Source organism: Morchella importuna, assembly GCF_003444635.1.
Source record: "Morchella importuna strain M04M26 chromosome Unknown Morimp01GS038, whole genome shotgun sequence".
Taxonomy (NCBI): domain Eukaryota; kingdom Fungi; phylum Ascomycota; class Pezizomycetes; order Pezizales; family Morchellaceae; genus Morchella; species Morchella importuna.
The window spans coordinates 470,985-487,917 of NW_025763435.1; the positions used below are offsets into that span (position 1 = coordinate 470,985).

The 16,933-nt window shown below is 45.6% G+C and overlaps 4 protein-coding genes across 4 annotated transcripts; all 4 read right to left on the reverse strand.

Annotated features, from left to right (window-relative positions):
* Positions 1-361: 361 nt before the first annotated feature.
* Positions 362-2,297, reverse strand: LAJ45_09754 (uncharacterized protein; the record flags this gene model as incomplete). Its single annotated transcript, XM_046119293.1, has 5 exons — positions 362-1,136; positions 1,192-1,399; positions 1,460-1,829; positions 1,941-2,129; positions 2,220-2,297. The coding sequence occupies 5 exons, from the start codon at positions 2,295-2,297 to the stop codon at positions 362-364; spliced, it is 1,620 nt and encodes a 539-aa protein (XP_045967615.1).
* Positions 2,298-3,165: 868 nt separating this feature from the next.
* LAJ45_09755 (uncharacterized protein) lies at positions 3,166-6,114 on the reverse strand (the record flags this gene model as incomplete). The annotated part of the gene is made up of 9 exons (XM_046119294.1): positions 3,166-3,580; positions 3,635-4,300; positions 4,361-4,593; positions 4,650-4,909; positions 4,981-5,050; positions 5,124-5,159; positions 5,297-5,318; positions 5,623-5,824; positions 5,910-6,114. The coding sequence occupies 9 exons, from the start codon at positions 6,112-6,114 to the stop codon at positions 3,166-3,168; spliced, it is 2,109 nt and encodes a 702-aa protein (XP_045967616.1).
* A 3,862-nt stretch (positions 6,115-9,976) lies between these two features.
* Positions 9,977-10,951, reverse strand: LAJ45_09756 (uncharacterized protein; the record flags this gene model as incomplete). Its single annotated transcript, XM_046119295.1, has 1 exon — positions 9,977-10,951. One exon carries the CDS (start codon positions 10,949-10,951, stop codon positions 9,977-9,979), a length of 975 nt encoding a protein of 324 aa, XP_045967617.1.
* Positions 10,952-14,027: 3,076 nt separating this feature from the next.
* Positions 14,028-16,694, reverse strand: LAJ45_09757 (uncharacterized protein; the record flags this gene model as incomplete). The annotated part of the gene is made up of 2 exons (XM_046119296.1): positions 14,028-15,762; positions 15,886-16,694. 2 exons carry the CDS (start codon positions 16,692-16,694, stop codon positions 14,028-14,030), a joined length of 2,544 nt encoding a protein of 847 aa, XP_045967618.1.
* Positions 16,695-16,933: the final 239 nt, after the last annotated feature.

Here is a 16,933-nt window from a genome sequence, read left to right on the forward strand (position 1 = left end):
AATATCACTCGATTGTTGTTTTCCATTCTCTTAATTTTGGAGGACCTATAGACATCATGTATCCCGAAGGAACGAGAGAGCTGGGAAAAGGAGGAATAAGAGAAGAAAATTCATGAATATCTTATGACAAAAAAGAAAAGAAGCCCCATCCTCTTTAGACCCTTTAGGAAACAAAAATAACAATGAAAATAAAGATACTCGTAAACCCTGAAATCGAGACGCTAACCCCACCCACACGCCCCTACCATTGCCATTTCACCAAATCACGAAAGATCTGGATCCACCAAAACACAGTATTATTAATGTGACCCTGGCACGTAGAAATAAAAACAGAATATTTCCCCCGTTTTACGGCTCCAAACTAATCCGCCTTTCGGCCAGTGAGCCTTTTGCCGTCGTCGTCGTCATCACTCCACTCATCGTCCATTTCACCCCCTACGCTGAACATTGTCTCTTCCACACTATCACGCCCCCTATCCATACTCCTTCTCCCGTGCTGCGGCTGCGCTGTGGGTGCAAGACCTTGGGTCCTCCCAGCATCTGGAGCTGTGGCCCCATTCCCGGTTGTGTTGTTCCTTACTCGACCTTGCTCCTCATCCCTCTCATCTTCGGAATCAGCTAATGAGGCAATCTCGAAACCGTCATCATCCTGCGCGAGCTCTTCGGACATGGCGAAACGGCGATTGTTGGCAGTAGGACGCCACAAATAGGCAATGACACTGATATCGACAAGATATACCAAATTCAACCACCCATCCAATACAAACCAGCGGGTCTTCCAATGACTTGGGATGAAATCAGGGCTTCCGTGCCCAGCAAACGTAAGACTGTTCAAAAAGAAAAACCCGAAGATTACAACGATACTGCTTAGTAGAACCCACCAGAGGCGCTTGTACATGAGGAGCTTTACGTTTTGTTTTCGCTCGAGAAGTTCTTTCATTGTAAGCTTCAAAGAATTGAGAGTCCAGATATAAAATGCGGTTAATGATGCCGCAAGAGGCAAGATGACGAGCATCACGAGAGGACCGGCGGAATCGGGGGTGATTGTAAGGGAAGCAACGGCATAGACAACTCCAAAAAGGAAATGCAAGAGAGCGAGGATGCGGACATATTTCATGAGGGGTCCGAGAGAAGGCCTGGCGGGGTAAATTAGTAGGGTCTCAAATTACGGCCTAGTGCACGGGAGCTTACTTAACAACGCCATAACCCATACAAACAATGAGCAACAGGAAGAATGAGAACGAATTACGGGCAGCATTAAGAACGGCGACAATGATCATCAAGACCTTTGAGGCAGTATTGGAGCCGTGAACATTCATATAATCGTAAAAAGCCCATGTGATGAGCATTTCCACTATTAGGAAAATGACAATTGCCGTAATGTAATTTTGCACCGGAACTATTGCATATTAGTCAACGAAATAACCCAAATCCGTAAAAAAAAACCTCGTGTACTCACGGATATCCTGTCTATGTTGAAAATACAAAAACCCCCATAGAGCCCCAATGACCGCATAGACAATCGTTAATCCACCGTAGAACGGGAGTTTGGCGATCTGAGCTGCTGGCAATTCACCATACGAATTCTGGAACGTAACAACCGCATCATACTGAACATCCACGGGATAATACGGGTTTGCCCAAACACAGTAATAACCGGTCCTCTTAATAGGGTAATAAATCGGCTCAACCTTTTTCAAGTTGATCGCAGTATTGTAGATGCTGCCAGTAGAGCTCTTGTTTGTGCCCGCTTCGAGGATAAATTTACCGATATCAGTGGAATTACAAAGGTCTGCCTTTACATTTTCGTCGTTGCAAATGTATTTTTTCTAAGTGAAGATATAACACGTAAGCTCCCAGCAATGCCAATGCCAATGCTGCCTAAAGAAGAAGGACCAGGGAAACAAAATCAGGAGTGCGCAAGCGCAGGAGCTACAAACATCAAAAGAATCCTCACTTGGATATCTCCCTAGAAAGCCTTCGTCTCTAAATTCAAAGATAATCAAGGATACCACATGGTCGTCGTCGTGATGTGGGCTGAATTTGACTGTTATTGCGGGATCGAGGTTCCCGCCCCAAGCCTTTTTGTTGTACATTCCGGAACATTGTTGCTGATCGCCATCAGATGTCTACAGGAGCGAGGGAAGCTTCGGTTAGCAATCTGAATTTACCTATTCTCTGGAGGACGGTAATAAACGAGTGGTGCAAGGGGAAGGTACCATAGGATATTCGTTCGCCAACGCAATACCAGCGGTTGTCGAAACCGCAAGCAGCGCAGCTTGCAGCCAGCCACGCATCCTGTAGGTATTGAGAACAGAACAACCACGGGTTGGGGTGAGAGACTTTGTTAATGAGGATTTAACGTTGGGAGGAGTAGGTTAAAGTCGACACGTGGAATGTGCGTAGGTAGAGCTATCTGTGCTTAGGGGTTTCTGTTGGTGAGTTTTCTGGAAGATTGCTGTACATAGAACTTGTTAACTGACAGCTGGGTGGAACGACGGGATGGGCTGCACACTACGACTTCTACGAAGAATGTCTTGCGGCTGTTGCGTATGTATGGAACTGCTGCGCCATGGGGGGGGGGGGGGGGGGGGTCTTTGTCATGCACCTTGGGATTGAAGACAACAACGCCTTTGTAAGAGTGGCTGTGCTGTCTAGATACGGAACCATTCTTGGCGTTTCCCGCCCCAAAGCAGCCTAAGCATATTTAAATTTGGGTTGATAAAACAATCAAATGCACTCCGTGAGACCCGCAAAGGAGAACAGCTGCATCCAGAAGTTCTTTAAGACGCTATTCGTGCTTACATATTCATTCGCACATTCGCGCCACAAAAACTCCTCGCCGCGGCATAGATGCTAGATTTCTGACGCTTAAGGAGGCACAATCCAGGTATTTATAAATAGATACATGTACACTATTCCTTGTAATCTGTTTCAATGGGTGCGAGCTCTTGGCATTCTCGGGTTGTGTGTATGTCCAATCATGCGATATCACTCGATCGCATGACTATTCCTGAGTTGAATTGGAAGAATAGATCAGGAGACTGTTATCATCGCAAGAGTATTGTTCTTAAGTATGGAAGCGATCAGATATGCTAGTCCGTCCCTTTAATATCTCATAATTTTGCTAGACTGAGATGTTGTCATGCTGCGATTCATCACACCTTACTCCAGGTCCTTCTTCTCAATCCTCTTTGCTTTCCCTACTAGACTCCTCGCCGTGTCCAGCACGAACAAATCCGGACCCTTCTCCCCATCCCCTACCTGCCCCTCAATCAACTTCGCAACCGTCCTATTACTTGTGACAGTGGTATAACCCTTCTCCCACCCCATCATAAACACACTTCTATTAACCTGTGAGAGCTTCTTTGAGACTCTCGTCATGCACTCCTTCTCTTCACTGTGTTCTAGCAATTCCTCTGATTCCCATTCCGGAAGTGTTACAATGGGAAATAGTATATCTTCCGGAACTGTATGTATCGATACCTCCTGAAACCTTTTTAGCCGTGATGCGGGACTTTCCTGTGGCTTTGCCGGCTCCATATGGTCTTCGTCATAGTAGTACTGATCTTTCCCTGCACTTTGCCCTCTCTTGTTTTTCCTTCTAGTATCTAATATCAGTTCTGCCCTCAACTTCTCATTTTCACTCCCAATAATCTCCACAATCTCTTCAAATCTCTCCCTTGCCGTATTTGTGCACACCATTCTCCTCCCACGCAATGCGGGCCACAATAGATTTGGTAGTAGTGCTAACTCCTTCTCAAATTCCAGTTGTCGGAGAATCGCCGGATGAAACCGAGGTTCGACAGCAACAGTCGCGTTAGAAATGTCGGATATGAGAGCTAAAAGAATGGTACAGTCGATATTAAGAACATCCGAAAAGTTCTCGTAGCGGCGTGATTCAGTTAATTCGAGACTTTGAAGCATTGTTTCAAGACTTGGCTTTGGAGATATCAGATCTAGGTCGGGTCCGCACTGGATGCGCGCGCCGGTTGCAAGGAGGGCGGAGAGGAAGGTATCTATCTCTGGTGTAGAAGGGGAAGGGTGTATGTTCGGGAGGAAGAAAAGAACTGTAGGATGAAGGTACTGAATCCGTGTTTGTTCCGCTGCTTTGTGCATAAGCTTCGACATCTTTATGAGAGATAGTGAAGAGGTGGCTAGCTGCGTATTTTCCTCCTGATCGTGACCGGGGGTATCTTCGGTTTCGGATTCAGAATCGTAGGGAGATGTCGATTCCTCCCATCCAGCTTTTGCGATCTCATGAAGGACTCGAGAATTCGTTATTGTAGAAACCTTTATCCTAAAAAACGGTGTCAATGATTATTCTTGCACTTAATCCAGGTCCAATACATGTATTTACCACTGTAACCCATTCTGCGCAACAACGTCCACTGAAACCGATGACTTTTTTCGCCTTCCCCTCTTTTCACTATCTCCTAACAGTTCCCCAGGCTCCGTGATGGTAAAGCTCTTAGTAAGGCCCTTGATACCTGTCGTTGACTTTGCAGCTAACCACACAGTCTCCAAATATGATAGGTTAGAGCTTCTTAGCGAATGCCTAATTTTTGACGAAGTTGGCGCCTCAAAGGTAAGCTAGTCGCATGTTAGTCGAATTTGCTCACTTTTTGCGAGGACAGCAAATAGCTTACCGACTGCAATCCTCTTAACTCGCTCTTAACCGCAGTTTGAAAATGCCGTAGCTCCACCCCCTTCTCGAGCTTATTCCTCCGTAAGCTCTTCTGAAATGCTTCTACTTCATCTAAAAGCTCGCTGCATCGATCCACTAGGTCCTCGGCTTCGGGGTTCAAGGGACCGCCTTCAACCCCATCTTCATCATCTGAGGAGTCGCCGGCAAAGTCAAAGTTATGTATCGGCTTTTGTGTTTTTTGAAGGTCCATTTTGTTTGGGGCTGTGAGAATTCTGTGGGAGTGGTTTTTATAAGTCGCCAATTTTGGCGGGGTGGGGTGTGGCTCCACTTACCAGCAATATTGCCTGACTCATTTAGGATTGGGGCTGGTGTAACCATACCGAAAGTATGGCAGGATTTCGACTGACAGGCACAAAAATTCAGTTTTACAATTTTTTTTTTTTTTTTGAGGGAAAATCAGATTGGGTGTAGGTACGTTCGGGATCTGGGAGACACAAATGAAATCCTTAGACTATTATTTTTAAGGGTCCCACTCTTCATAGTTAGTGGACTGAATCATCTGCGTTCCCCAGATCTTGAACTTGCTAGCTAAAAAAATACATTTACATGTAGTGGACAGGCCTTTATATGTATCTTGTGCAATCTTACCTTTATACAAGTGGTTTCCGGCCTTCGGCCGGTTAGGACAATGAAATCAGCTCGCCTCCACCTCTGCCTCTACCTCTACCTCTACCTCTACCTCTACCTCTACCTTCACCTCCATATCTGCCTCTACCTCTACCTCTACCTCGACCGACGCCCCTCCTACCTGCCTCCATATTGACACATATGCTAACGTCTATATAGACTCCCAATTCGACACCTATTTAGACTCCAAATCGACACCTGGACGAGCACCGCACCTAGCACCGCACCTAGCACCGCACCTAGCACCGCAGCTAGCACCGCACCTAGCACCGCAGCTAGCACCGCACCTAGCACCGCACCTAGCACCGTTTCGAGCACCGTTTCGAGCACTGGCGCGGGCGTAAGTAGGGGTGCAGGCGCAGACAGGAATCAGGCGCAGACATGAATCAGGCGATGGGAGGTGGTAGGCGCGAGGTGCTGGAAGCGGGTTCTGGGGTGACGCGGGTGCTGCGAGCGGGTGCTGGGTGACACCGGTGCTGCGAGCGGGTGCTGGGTGACACGGGTGCTGCGAGCGGGTGTTGAGAGCGGGTGCTGCGAGCGGGTCTTGGGTGACACGGGTACTGCGAGCGGGTACTGATAGCGGGTGCTGCGAGCGGGTGCTGGGCGACACCGGTGCTGCGAGTGGGTGCTGCTAGTGGGTGCTGCAAGCGGGTGCTGAGTGCTGGTTCAGGTAGGGTAAGGCTGCTAATATTTGGGCGCGTCGCTGTCGTTGGGTTTCCCCTCTTTCCCTTTTTCCTTTCACAACACCCTTCGCTTGCGAGTTCAAACACACAACACATAAGAGAGAGTTCAAATAAGATAGAAAACCGGATATTTTGGTGCTTTGCCCTTGATATCCTTCTATACTTAAGTTTACAATCACTTGTTGTTGTTGTTGTTGTCTATTCCCCTAAAATTCTGATTACTACCTGACTCACTACAGCTTCTACAAACCCGATCCACAAAAATTCCTCCTATCCGATCCACAAAAATTTCTCCTATCCGATCCACAAAAATGCCTCCTATCCGATGCAAAAGAATACCACCTCCCAAAGCATACAAAAAAGCCATCAATGAAATTGCTATCTATATAGCTAGCAAGCCCTCTCTTCTGCAGAAAATCAGAGATAATAATATTGATTCTCTTGTTTCTTCTATTAAGAGAGAGTTCTGTAATATTGCCGATGGAGTTAACGATGGCATTTTCAATGATATTGCAGCTTTCCTCAACCACCCCAAACAAATGAAGGAGCCGAATTGCCATGCAGAGCTAAGAGAAGCGATGAAGCAGAGGAAGCAGGTGTAACGGAGCCATTTCAACTGTCTGGTGTATGAGTACACACAGGGCCCGGTTACATGCTGAGAGTTATTGTTAGAAGCCAGTTGCACAGTGACATGCAAGTACCGGCAGTGTGGTTAGCTACCAACTGTCAGAGTAACTACATTCTGAGCGCTAGGAAGAGGATCTACTCATGGGAGCAATGACTGACGAGTCTGTGCCTCGCCAATGATTAGAAGGCTAGCCAGAGTGAAGCTCTGAGTGCTCAGCGATCCTCCACATCCTCTGAGCATTGGAAGTCCGCCAGTAGTGGAAGAGACTATGCCTGGGAAGTCTACAATAAGCGGAAGCTCTACAGCAATGATTAAGCTTACACCTGAGCGGCAGCTCATTCATGCAGGCCCCTAGTTGTGTGGCAACAAAGGCTGCAGGTGTTACAAAGGCTTTGACTAAGGGTGGTTGCCTTCGGAATCGGAAGCACTCGCTGACGCTTAGAGAGAAGTGGGGTAGCGATGGTATTGCTTCCCTTCCACTAGGAGGCAGCACCGGAACTTAGTAAGGAAGTAGGAGCAGAGAATAGAATCCTTTGGAGTATAAGTACTCAGGATCATTCCCGCCCAACTGACCTGATCCTCATCTTCGAGTAGACCATTATCGGTAGCAGAGCCCTTAAAGATTATTGAGTTCTAGCGATAGTATCTTTGAATAAATCTGCACCTGATTTCTATCTTGCACGGCCGCATCTATTCTATTGGATTCTAGCGATACATAGATAGGCTGCCCCCGTTACAGCAGGAGAAGGAAAGAATTAAAAGAATCAAAGCTTTGTTTGTGCAGGTGTATAACCTCAAGGAGGACGATGCAAGTAGAGACAAATATTTGGAAAAGTTTACGATTGTGGAAGTAACCCGATATCAAACACCTTACCCTCCACTCAGTAATTGGGTGTATGAGTCCGAGCAAATCCATGACATTTGGCATGATCACCTCCAGCTTGATAAGCTGAAGGACAAAAGGCTAAAAGTACCACCGATGCTACTTTTGGAACCACAATATCTACAACTAGATGTTGCCGAAGACCAAAACTACATTTTTGTTGATTCCAACACCAAAGAAATTGTTGGATTGGTTGCTAGGAATTGGATGGCCGAGGGCAAGAAAGAAACTCTAGATTGGGTCAATGAGATTATTATCAAGGAATGTTAGGTCAGGAAATCAGTCCGAGTAAGTATTATTTCTTTCCAAATTTTACTATTGCGATTGCTAATTATTTTTTAGCTTGAAGATACTGGCAAACTTTGTCAAATGGGATATTCAGCTGGTTCCAGAAGCAAAGCCAGTTTCGATTGGGTTAGAAATATCACTTCCAAGAAAAACCGATTGGAAGACTTTGAGCACTTGGGCAGCTATATTTTTGCTCTTCTTTGGAACATGAGTAAGGGTAGATTGCCGAAGCCGATTATTGAGGATATAACTGGGTTTTGCAATTCTACCCTAATTCCGAGAATGAATTATGCTGCTAAAGACAGGGCTACTTCTCAAATCTTGGGGAACTATACTGTGAGGGTGGGAGCCGATGACATTGAGTTTGACTGTGTTCCGATGGCACCTCCTTCTGGATTTATGGCATATAATTATGCAAGCTAATAGTCACTCCGAGTACTTATATTTCATTGTTACTAATTAATTATAGGGGTACTCATAATGAAAAGTGCCCTCATAAGTATGCATTGTTCTGGACTACAGCTAGGACATATGGATCCGAGGAGGGGGGTCACTTCTTCATTGCCGATTATGGAATCAGAATCAAACAGTCAGCCAATTCAGTGGTAGTTTGGAAGCCGACTGACTTTCATGGTACTACTTTATCAGTAAAAGGCCCTACCGATGAGTCTGATTCCCATCAAATTGGTATGAGTATTGTCACTCCTGTCCGATTGGTAAAGTTGTGGGAAAAATATCAACAGGAACAAATTACTGCCGATAATGTTGAGGCTATTTTGGTTGAGTCCGATGATTCTGAGGAGGAATAAATTGTTATTTCCTATATTATATATTGTTATTATTGTTGTTACTGAAAATCTCCACTCCTGTATTAAGTACCGATAGTTTTAAAAAATTGTTTTAAAAATAAAAAAAATAAGGAAATAAAATTTTATAACAAAAGACTTCTATATACAATATTTTTAACTTTGTTTTTATCCCCGATATCAATAACTGAAATATCATGATCCAATAAACACCTAATATGGTCTCTATTTCTGACTCGGGAAACACTCGTATACAGTTGACCATGTGCAAATACAGGAGTTCTGAGATCGATGACAGCTCTATCGAGTGTTAAGCCTTGACAACTATTGAAGGTTGTTGAGTATGCTAGTCGTAAAGGAAATTGTCTTCTCTGTACTGTCCAAGAGCAATATTTTGGTTGAAACTCAAATACGATTCGGGGGAGGCAGAAAACAGTTGTATCTCGTCGAATATTATCTGCAGTAGATATCAATTCAACTTTGACAAAGCTTTCATATAGCTCTTTAATAACTACTCGGGAATTCTTAACCAAGCCATTCTCCAGTGATAGATTTCGCATAATCGAACAAACACACCCGACCTTCAAAACCAATTTGTGTGTAGGTACACCAGGCTCCTTCAACATAGATAGAAAATCTAGAATCTCCCCCGATGGTAGAATGTTGGTAGTCGGGGATGTGAAATTAGGATCTTCTTTGATGCAATCTTGGCTGTAGTATGTTCTTTCTGTAATAAATAATGTATCAGTATATTGTAATTTTTAATATTAAGGAAAATAAATATACATACCCTACATTGTCGGGAATCTTTCGAGAATCGCAAGGTTAAATTGATCTACATTGATATTCAAAGGACTAAGAAAAGCACGATGGGAAACAATCGCTGGATTTTGCAATACTTCTGTTGGAAATAGAAAGTCAATTGCCTCCTCGATTGAGTTCAAAGACGCAATTAAATCCAGATTGACAAATGATTCATTTGATTCTTGACAACCATCTCCAATTTTGTCTACCCACTCGGCATATTCTAAATCAGAGCCATTTCTTATAGGTGTATCCAATCGTAAAATTTTGAATTGTTTCCAAAGATAGGATGATCGTATAGATGCTTCGAGTGTAGCTGTTGGTCCTGCAGATTTAACCACTGGTGCTACCTGTCGAAAGTCACCTAAGCCAAGAAATACTTTGCCACCAAATGGTTTGTCGTTGGCAAGCACGAGTTGCAAGAACTCATCTGCACATTCAATTGCTGCTTTGTTGGCCATAGGCATCTCCTCCCATATAATCAAGCTTGACTTCGATAGTAATTTCGCCCGATCTGATCTGATACTCAAAGTCGATTGTAGCTCCATATTATTCTAATATCGTAATGTCAATGACTGTTTTTACTAAAACCTTCTCATAGGATAGCTTTACCTCAACGACAGGAATACCAAATGCAGAATGTGCAGTACGACCTCTCTCATATAGTGTAACACTCAAAGCTGTCGAACCAGTAATAACAACAATATCTCCTTGCCCTCTTAGATAATTTACGATCGTATTTACAACATATGTTTTGCCCCGACCAGCTTTTCCATCCAGAAAAAAACATGTATGTTCAGGAATCTCCCCGATTGCTATTTTATCGATATTATTCATGATAGTATCAAAAGCATCCATCTGTTGGGGTAATAACTGTTCCCGTGATAATATTGCCATCTCAGTAAGTTCGATACTACGATGATCAAATGCAAGAGTCTCAATGGATATTTCATCTGTGAGGTTTTGAGATTGGGGTAACCCAAAATCAGTCAACCTACTACCTTGAGCAGCCAAATGTCTTGCAATCCCCTCCAAACATTTATTCATAACCATTATCGGGGAATCATATTGGTCAAAATAATCTGCCGAGAGAGCCTCCTGATATTCCTCGAACAATTCAATAGCTGCCACTGGAATATTCATCAGGAGATGTGCAAACAGGAATCGTAGCTGTTTAGGACTGCAAAAGCTTTGGACAGCTTCTGCCATAATTTCTTTCCCCTCCGACTGATTTTCGAAGAGACCTAATGCTGCTGCTGCCTCTTGGAATGTTGAGTATGTAATTTGATTGACAATTTTTAGGTCCTCGAAACAATAAGCTGATCCATGAAGTAGGAGAGCTCGCAGGTAGAATAATTCTCCAGTTCTCGGGGAGACTGTATCGATTCGGGCAATTGCTTCATTCCTTCTCCTAGCTCTTACAATAAACTGTGGATAACTATTGCATATTTCTTCAAGGAAATCGGTATCTTTGAAAGTGGTTGACGACTTCCAGTACAGAATCCACTTCTCGTAGTATTGCATATAAGTCAAATCTTGAAAAACTGTATCTCGGGGCCTAGAGAAATATCTAAGCAAAGTCGATGCTGTAGATTCTCCACCATCCTTTCGATACATTTGATGCATGTTTCTTCCAGGTAGATGAACTGTGAGCGATTTGACTGCAGGCGATCGATCTGTTATATGGTATTGCAGGATCCTCCATGCTGCCTCCGAGGCAGACAGATATCTCGCATTGATATAGTCATTAATCTCGTCAACCTCCTGCTGTCCTTCAAAATTGAAAGAAAATAATGTTCGATCGGGTCCTTTAAATAAATATTTATACAGATACATGAAAATATTAACCGTAAAACATATATCGACATTAACATGACATTCTAGTAGCTTAGTAAGAAATGGCATATACGATGCTATCCATCGATCCTCTTCCTTTCTTCTTCTATACTGTACTCGACCATATTGATTAAGCTCTGTAGTTTCCCGAATCGCTTGTGGGTATCCCCAAATACAGTATCCATTTTTGTTACACCGACTGTTGGGAGAATTTAAATGTGTTTGGGGGTGTTGATTGAATCGTAGAACCAATTCTCGTAGGACAGCATCTTCCTCTTCTGTCGGTACTTCGGCGGAGACAATGGAATCAATAGCTGAGAAAGGTAACTCGGGATTCACCTAAAAATATTTAGCATCAACCTCAATTGGGGTTTCGATTATCTCACTTTAATAACAACATGTGCATGTGGTAACCCCCTCTTTTGAAATTCTATTACCCGAACAATGTAAACTATTGTCCCTAAATGGCTCCGAATTTTGGCAATAGCATTCTCTAGCTTTGCTTTAAATACACGACAAACAATAATTGGTATATCTGAAGCATTCTGTCCTGGATTCAATCGTTCTTTAATTTCTGGCCAGTTAGGATTTGTTGTAATCGTGATAAAAAAGGAGGGTTTGCCTCTTGACCGACAGATAGCAAGAGAGTCGGCAACCTCATTCGATGCCCATGCTCGGGAACCTAGGAAAGAGTTGGGTAGTGTCGTGCCTTTCTCGATAGGTAAATCTTCTTCTGCCTCTGCATTTGCAGATTGCTGAATGTATTGTCTCTCTCGCCCTTTTCGTATATAGTCCAATCTTTCATCTTCTACTCTCGAGTACATATCCACCAAGTATTCTCCACACAATCTACCAAACTTCAGAAATCGGTTCTCTGTTGTGAGTCTGGCTCTATACCATCGAATTTGACTGATATCGGATTTGCAGTCCCAACCAGGTGTACCATGAGGAAAGAAAACAGGATATTGTAATGGCTCGTAAAGGGGACTTAATATACTGATAGCTTTTGGACGATCGAGGATATTGTTATAAACTAATACACTCCGAGGGTAGACTTTTTGTATATTGTTGGCATGTATAATCGCAGCAAATTCTCCACCACTTGTTGGTGTATATAACTCTAGTGCAAGTGGAGTATCTATTGCAGTGGTAAATGCTGCTCGGAGATGGTAAACAAAAGGATTGTTATCTTCTAATAGTTTTCGAAAGCTGTTAACTAGGGAGGAGGGTACACCAAGCTCAAGAGCTAGTGAGTCTCTTGAATCCTCATCGTGAAGGAACCATCGAATTGAATGTTGCCCTTGGTTTGCATCCAATAACTGATGATATACTCGTCCTGTTATAGCAACATTTGAAGGTGTCGGTAACTGCCGAAATCCACCTGTAACTCCTAAAATTGAAAATGAAAAAATGTTGTTAAGTTTTCGGCTGATCCTACATCAGCAAGCTCGCCTATTACCCAGGGCGCAGCCCCTACGTCCTGGCGGGCATTCTGCGCCACGAGTGCCCAGCGCGTCCGGCACCGCCAGAGTACAACCTTCGCGCCAGGCTCCGCCGCAGGACCGTCCCACTCTCTGGGACCGCCAGGAGATATGGCTCACGTCCGGAGGGCACTCGCCAATGCTCTGGTCGCCTGGGCCGCCATGAGATTCCCTCCCCCTCCGGAGACGCTAGGATGGAGTGACTCCGCCCACAGCACCTAGGAACTTTTGCTTCTTTTGATTACGTCAGTAGTACACGCGAGCACTTCCCAATGCTCTCACAGTTTTCTTGAATGCTCTCACGGCACGACGAATGCTCTCACGGCACGGCGAATGCTCTCACGGCACCGCGAATGCTCTCACGGCACCGCGAATGCTCCCGCGAATGCTCCCGCGAACGCTCCCGCGAACGCTCCCGCGAGGGCTTCCGCGAGTGCTCCCAGAGCACTCACCAGTGCTCACAGAGCTGAGGCATTCGTCATACCCACTCAAGGTGAGTCAACCCTCACTTGGGCTCCTTTGGATTGATACACCGTCCTCAAAGGATAGGAAGGCCGCACCAGTCCCTCAAAAGATATCTAACGTGGGTATCCTCAACGCCGCTGTACGGTCAGTCGCGGGATACTGATACGAGCACTGTCCTGTATACTGGTGACGACTACCCAACCTTTGATGGACGTGTATGTTTCTGTCGATTCGTGAAAGGCATAATTAGCCTTGAGGTTGAGGCCATGGTACGGCTCGTCTGAAAAGCTCAATGTCCATGCATAAGCAGCAAACATGGACTGGCATTGACCTCCTGGAGCGAGCTTGCTGGATAGCCAGACTCAGATACTGAGCGGCCGAAACTTTACCTCCTTCTTCCAATCCGCATGCATAGCAGAACGACACGAATTTTGAATTAGAGAGTCCAATTGGGTCTAACGTTCCTAGAGCACTCAAGAATGCCCTCACGGCTTTACAAGTATTCAACTAAATTCATTCCACGTACGCAAGTCTATCCTAGTATTTACCAACCAATTACCAGTCTCCACCTCAAACAAATGGGCCTTTCCCAATATACTCCGAATATTAACGACCCACATTCTCTTCCTCCTCCTCCTACAAACCTTCAGGAGCCCATGTGAGCTATCAGCGATACCAGGATCCTTTGCCTCGAGTAGCTCCACTATACATAGTCTATGTGCTCGCCCCCCACTGTCCCGCAGCTTGAACAAAGCCTCGACACGTCCTGGTAAGCGTCCCCGAAACACTCCCCACTCCTCTGAGGATGCTACCGACACTCATACCCAATCCTTTCTTATTTTCCCTTTCCTAAAAGCCGCGTTTCCCGTACACCTGATATTGTGAACCTCGTACACCTCAGGTCTTTGGAAGATTGGTATCGGAACCTGCAAACATGTGAACATCTCCACCCGGCGCTCTAAAATGCTCTCAGAGCTTCCGGCAAAGCTTTGAGAGCATCCCGCATCCTCTGCATACTCCTTTATCAGGCGATATAACGTGGTATGGCTTATTTGCAGTCCATCCGCAATATTGAAAAGTCTTTCCGATTTCGTGGAGGGGTTGCAAAGACGCCTTAGAGGCAGTCGGCCTTCTACTATGGATCGTTCATTTGGTGTTTTTTTCCGGTCTTCGATTTTAAAAATCTCAAGTAACTCCTTCAGGTTATCTCGATGGCTCCAAAGGATGTCGTCAGTGCTCTCAGGACCTCCAACAATGTCTTTCAGATTCAGCATTCGAATCTCTAACGCCAACCGCCGCCCCCCATAGTCCAGTATCTGCGTTGCAGCATCGACCTTGTTGGATGCTCTGTATGCCTCTTTTATCTGACGTACATGGGCGAGTTCGCTGATGTCGGTGGAGTACTGGGGAATGCTCCCAAAGCGCTCGACATGTTCCCGATAGTGCGTTAACACGTGCAATTTGATGAAGTTGAAGTGAGACCTTTCCCGTATCTCGCGAATCTCCTCCAAACCTCGCTGAGCGCTCTGGGAGCCTGAGGTCTTCACAGCTTTTGTCCGATCTCTCGCATCCTTAACCGTCCTCTTGTACGCCCGGAATTCTAAAAAGATATCCTTGTGCTTATGGAAATCCTCGAGATAGCTCTCCATGTAATTCAGTGTGCTCGTCGTATGACTCCCATACTGCGCCATTAAGTGGAAGTCGATTAAGCCTCGTACACATTTCAATGCCTTTGCGAAGTCGCCCCTGACAGCCACCCCCGGGTTTCTCAAAGCAGCCGCGAGTGCTCCAAGAACGACCTGCCCCAGATTTCTCATCTCCTTCCCTTGCCATTGGGTTGTGGCACGATATGCCTTGTTCGGTACTGCCAGTCCAGGGTAAGGCGCAATCGAGGCCCAAGCCTTGTCAAATTCCTCCAATCGATTGTGCTTCTTCAAGAAAGCCTGAACCCACTCCATCATGTGCTTCAACATCCCTAGGTAGATATTGTGCAGAATGTCCGGTTTGTTGAGATCGTATGGATTAACCCTCAGCATACCCCAGAAAGCATTGAAGAGTGTCTTTACTGATCTCGCGACAAGGTATTCCACCGGTCCCAGGTTTCCCGGGTTCTCCCTGAATAGCTTTACCCTCTCCCGGTAATCCTCGTGATCGCGCGTAGGGCTCCGGCGAGTGCTCCCAAGACTGTGGAATTCCACCTCGCATCTTGGACAAGAGCTAGTACTAATATTTTGTAAGTTTGAATGCTCAGGTTGATCAGCGATCCAACCCGACAACACCGGAAAGCATAGACGTTCGTACCCGTCGGCGCATGCGATTAGCTCGCCTTCCTGAGAGCACTCCCGAATGCTCTGAAAGATCTCCCCAAGGGCGCGATGCAGCGCCATTTGACTCTGACGTCGTAAAGCGGAATTAGCGAGTGAGTTCTTCCCGAGCTTAGGTGGGACTGGCAGTAGCCCTAGGAGAATTAACGAATGCCCGGTGGGCTTGCTCCGGACCGATGACTTGATGTTCCCGATGGTAAGATAGATTGGCCAGGCTTTCTTGTCCCCACTAAAATTTGTCAAATGTGTGCCATCTGACGCGCATATAATTGGTACCACAGTCGACCCCTCCGGTAAGGTATTCTGTCCAGAAAGCATTAGCGACTGCCTCTAGAGCACTTGTGAGGCTTACCAGACCTGCGTCTCCCACCACCAATCTCCCGTATGCATTTCCCCGTACATTCTCTCGCCAGATTCATTATGCTCTACCACTGGCGCGTACACCAATGACTCCCGAAAGGCCCGTTGGCCTAGAAGATATCGCACAATTACCATTGGATCCCGGTAATAGTAAGGGATTTTCTCTCCCCCAATATCCACCTCCGAATGATGCCAGCTCGCCTTTCCCAATATGTCATTCATTTCGTCCAACCTCTTTATAAAACCTCGCCCAGTCCTGTAGGAGCATTCGCCACTGCTTGACGGAGCGTGTAGAAAGAAACTGTCGATATTTCCTTGTGAGGCCTTCGACAGTATGAAATAACGTGCCATTCTAAACTCGTATGCTGAGTTGAATGGGTGCCACGGGTATCGGAGAAGGTTTTGTGAGCATTCGTCGTAGTCCTCCGAGCGGTAGAGACGCTCCCCAGCACCCTCGTAAATCGTTTTCGCTGCCTCATGCCTATTTGCATCTCCATCTGTCTCTTCCATCATAAAATATGATTCGGATTCCAGATCTGAATTATTATCGGGATCTTGGTCATGATAATTGATACTGTTGCTCTCCGAACTATCCGAGTCGTCATAGGCATCTGAATAGGAATCGTGAATGCCTTCCGGGCTGTCGTGAGTGTCATCGGGTGCCTCTTGATCGCGCTCCAGGAGTAAAAATTGGTTTCCCAGCCATTCATCTGCTTCAAATGGATGTGTAGTTCGAAGATGTTTATCGAAGTTCGCGGAGGAGCTGTACCGCTTGCTGCAAAAGGGGCAAGACGATTTCATTGAAGTCTCATGATGCTAGCAAAGCACTCCTGAGTGCTCTAAAAATTTGGTTTCTGCCAAGGCCGAGGAGGCTCTTTCCTGCAGGTGCTGCTGCAGAGTGCTCGAATGATTTGATTTGTGAGCCAATGAGGCTCCTCTCACCTGCACCCCGGTCGGCAAGGCTGATTTTCAATACGAGTCTGATGTCATACATCACCAACCTAATACAAACATCAACACCAACACGAAGAAACACCCAC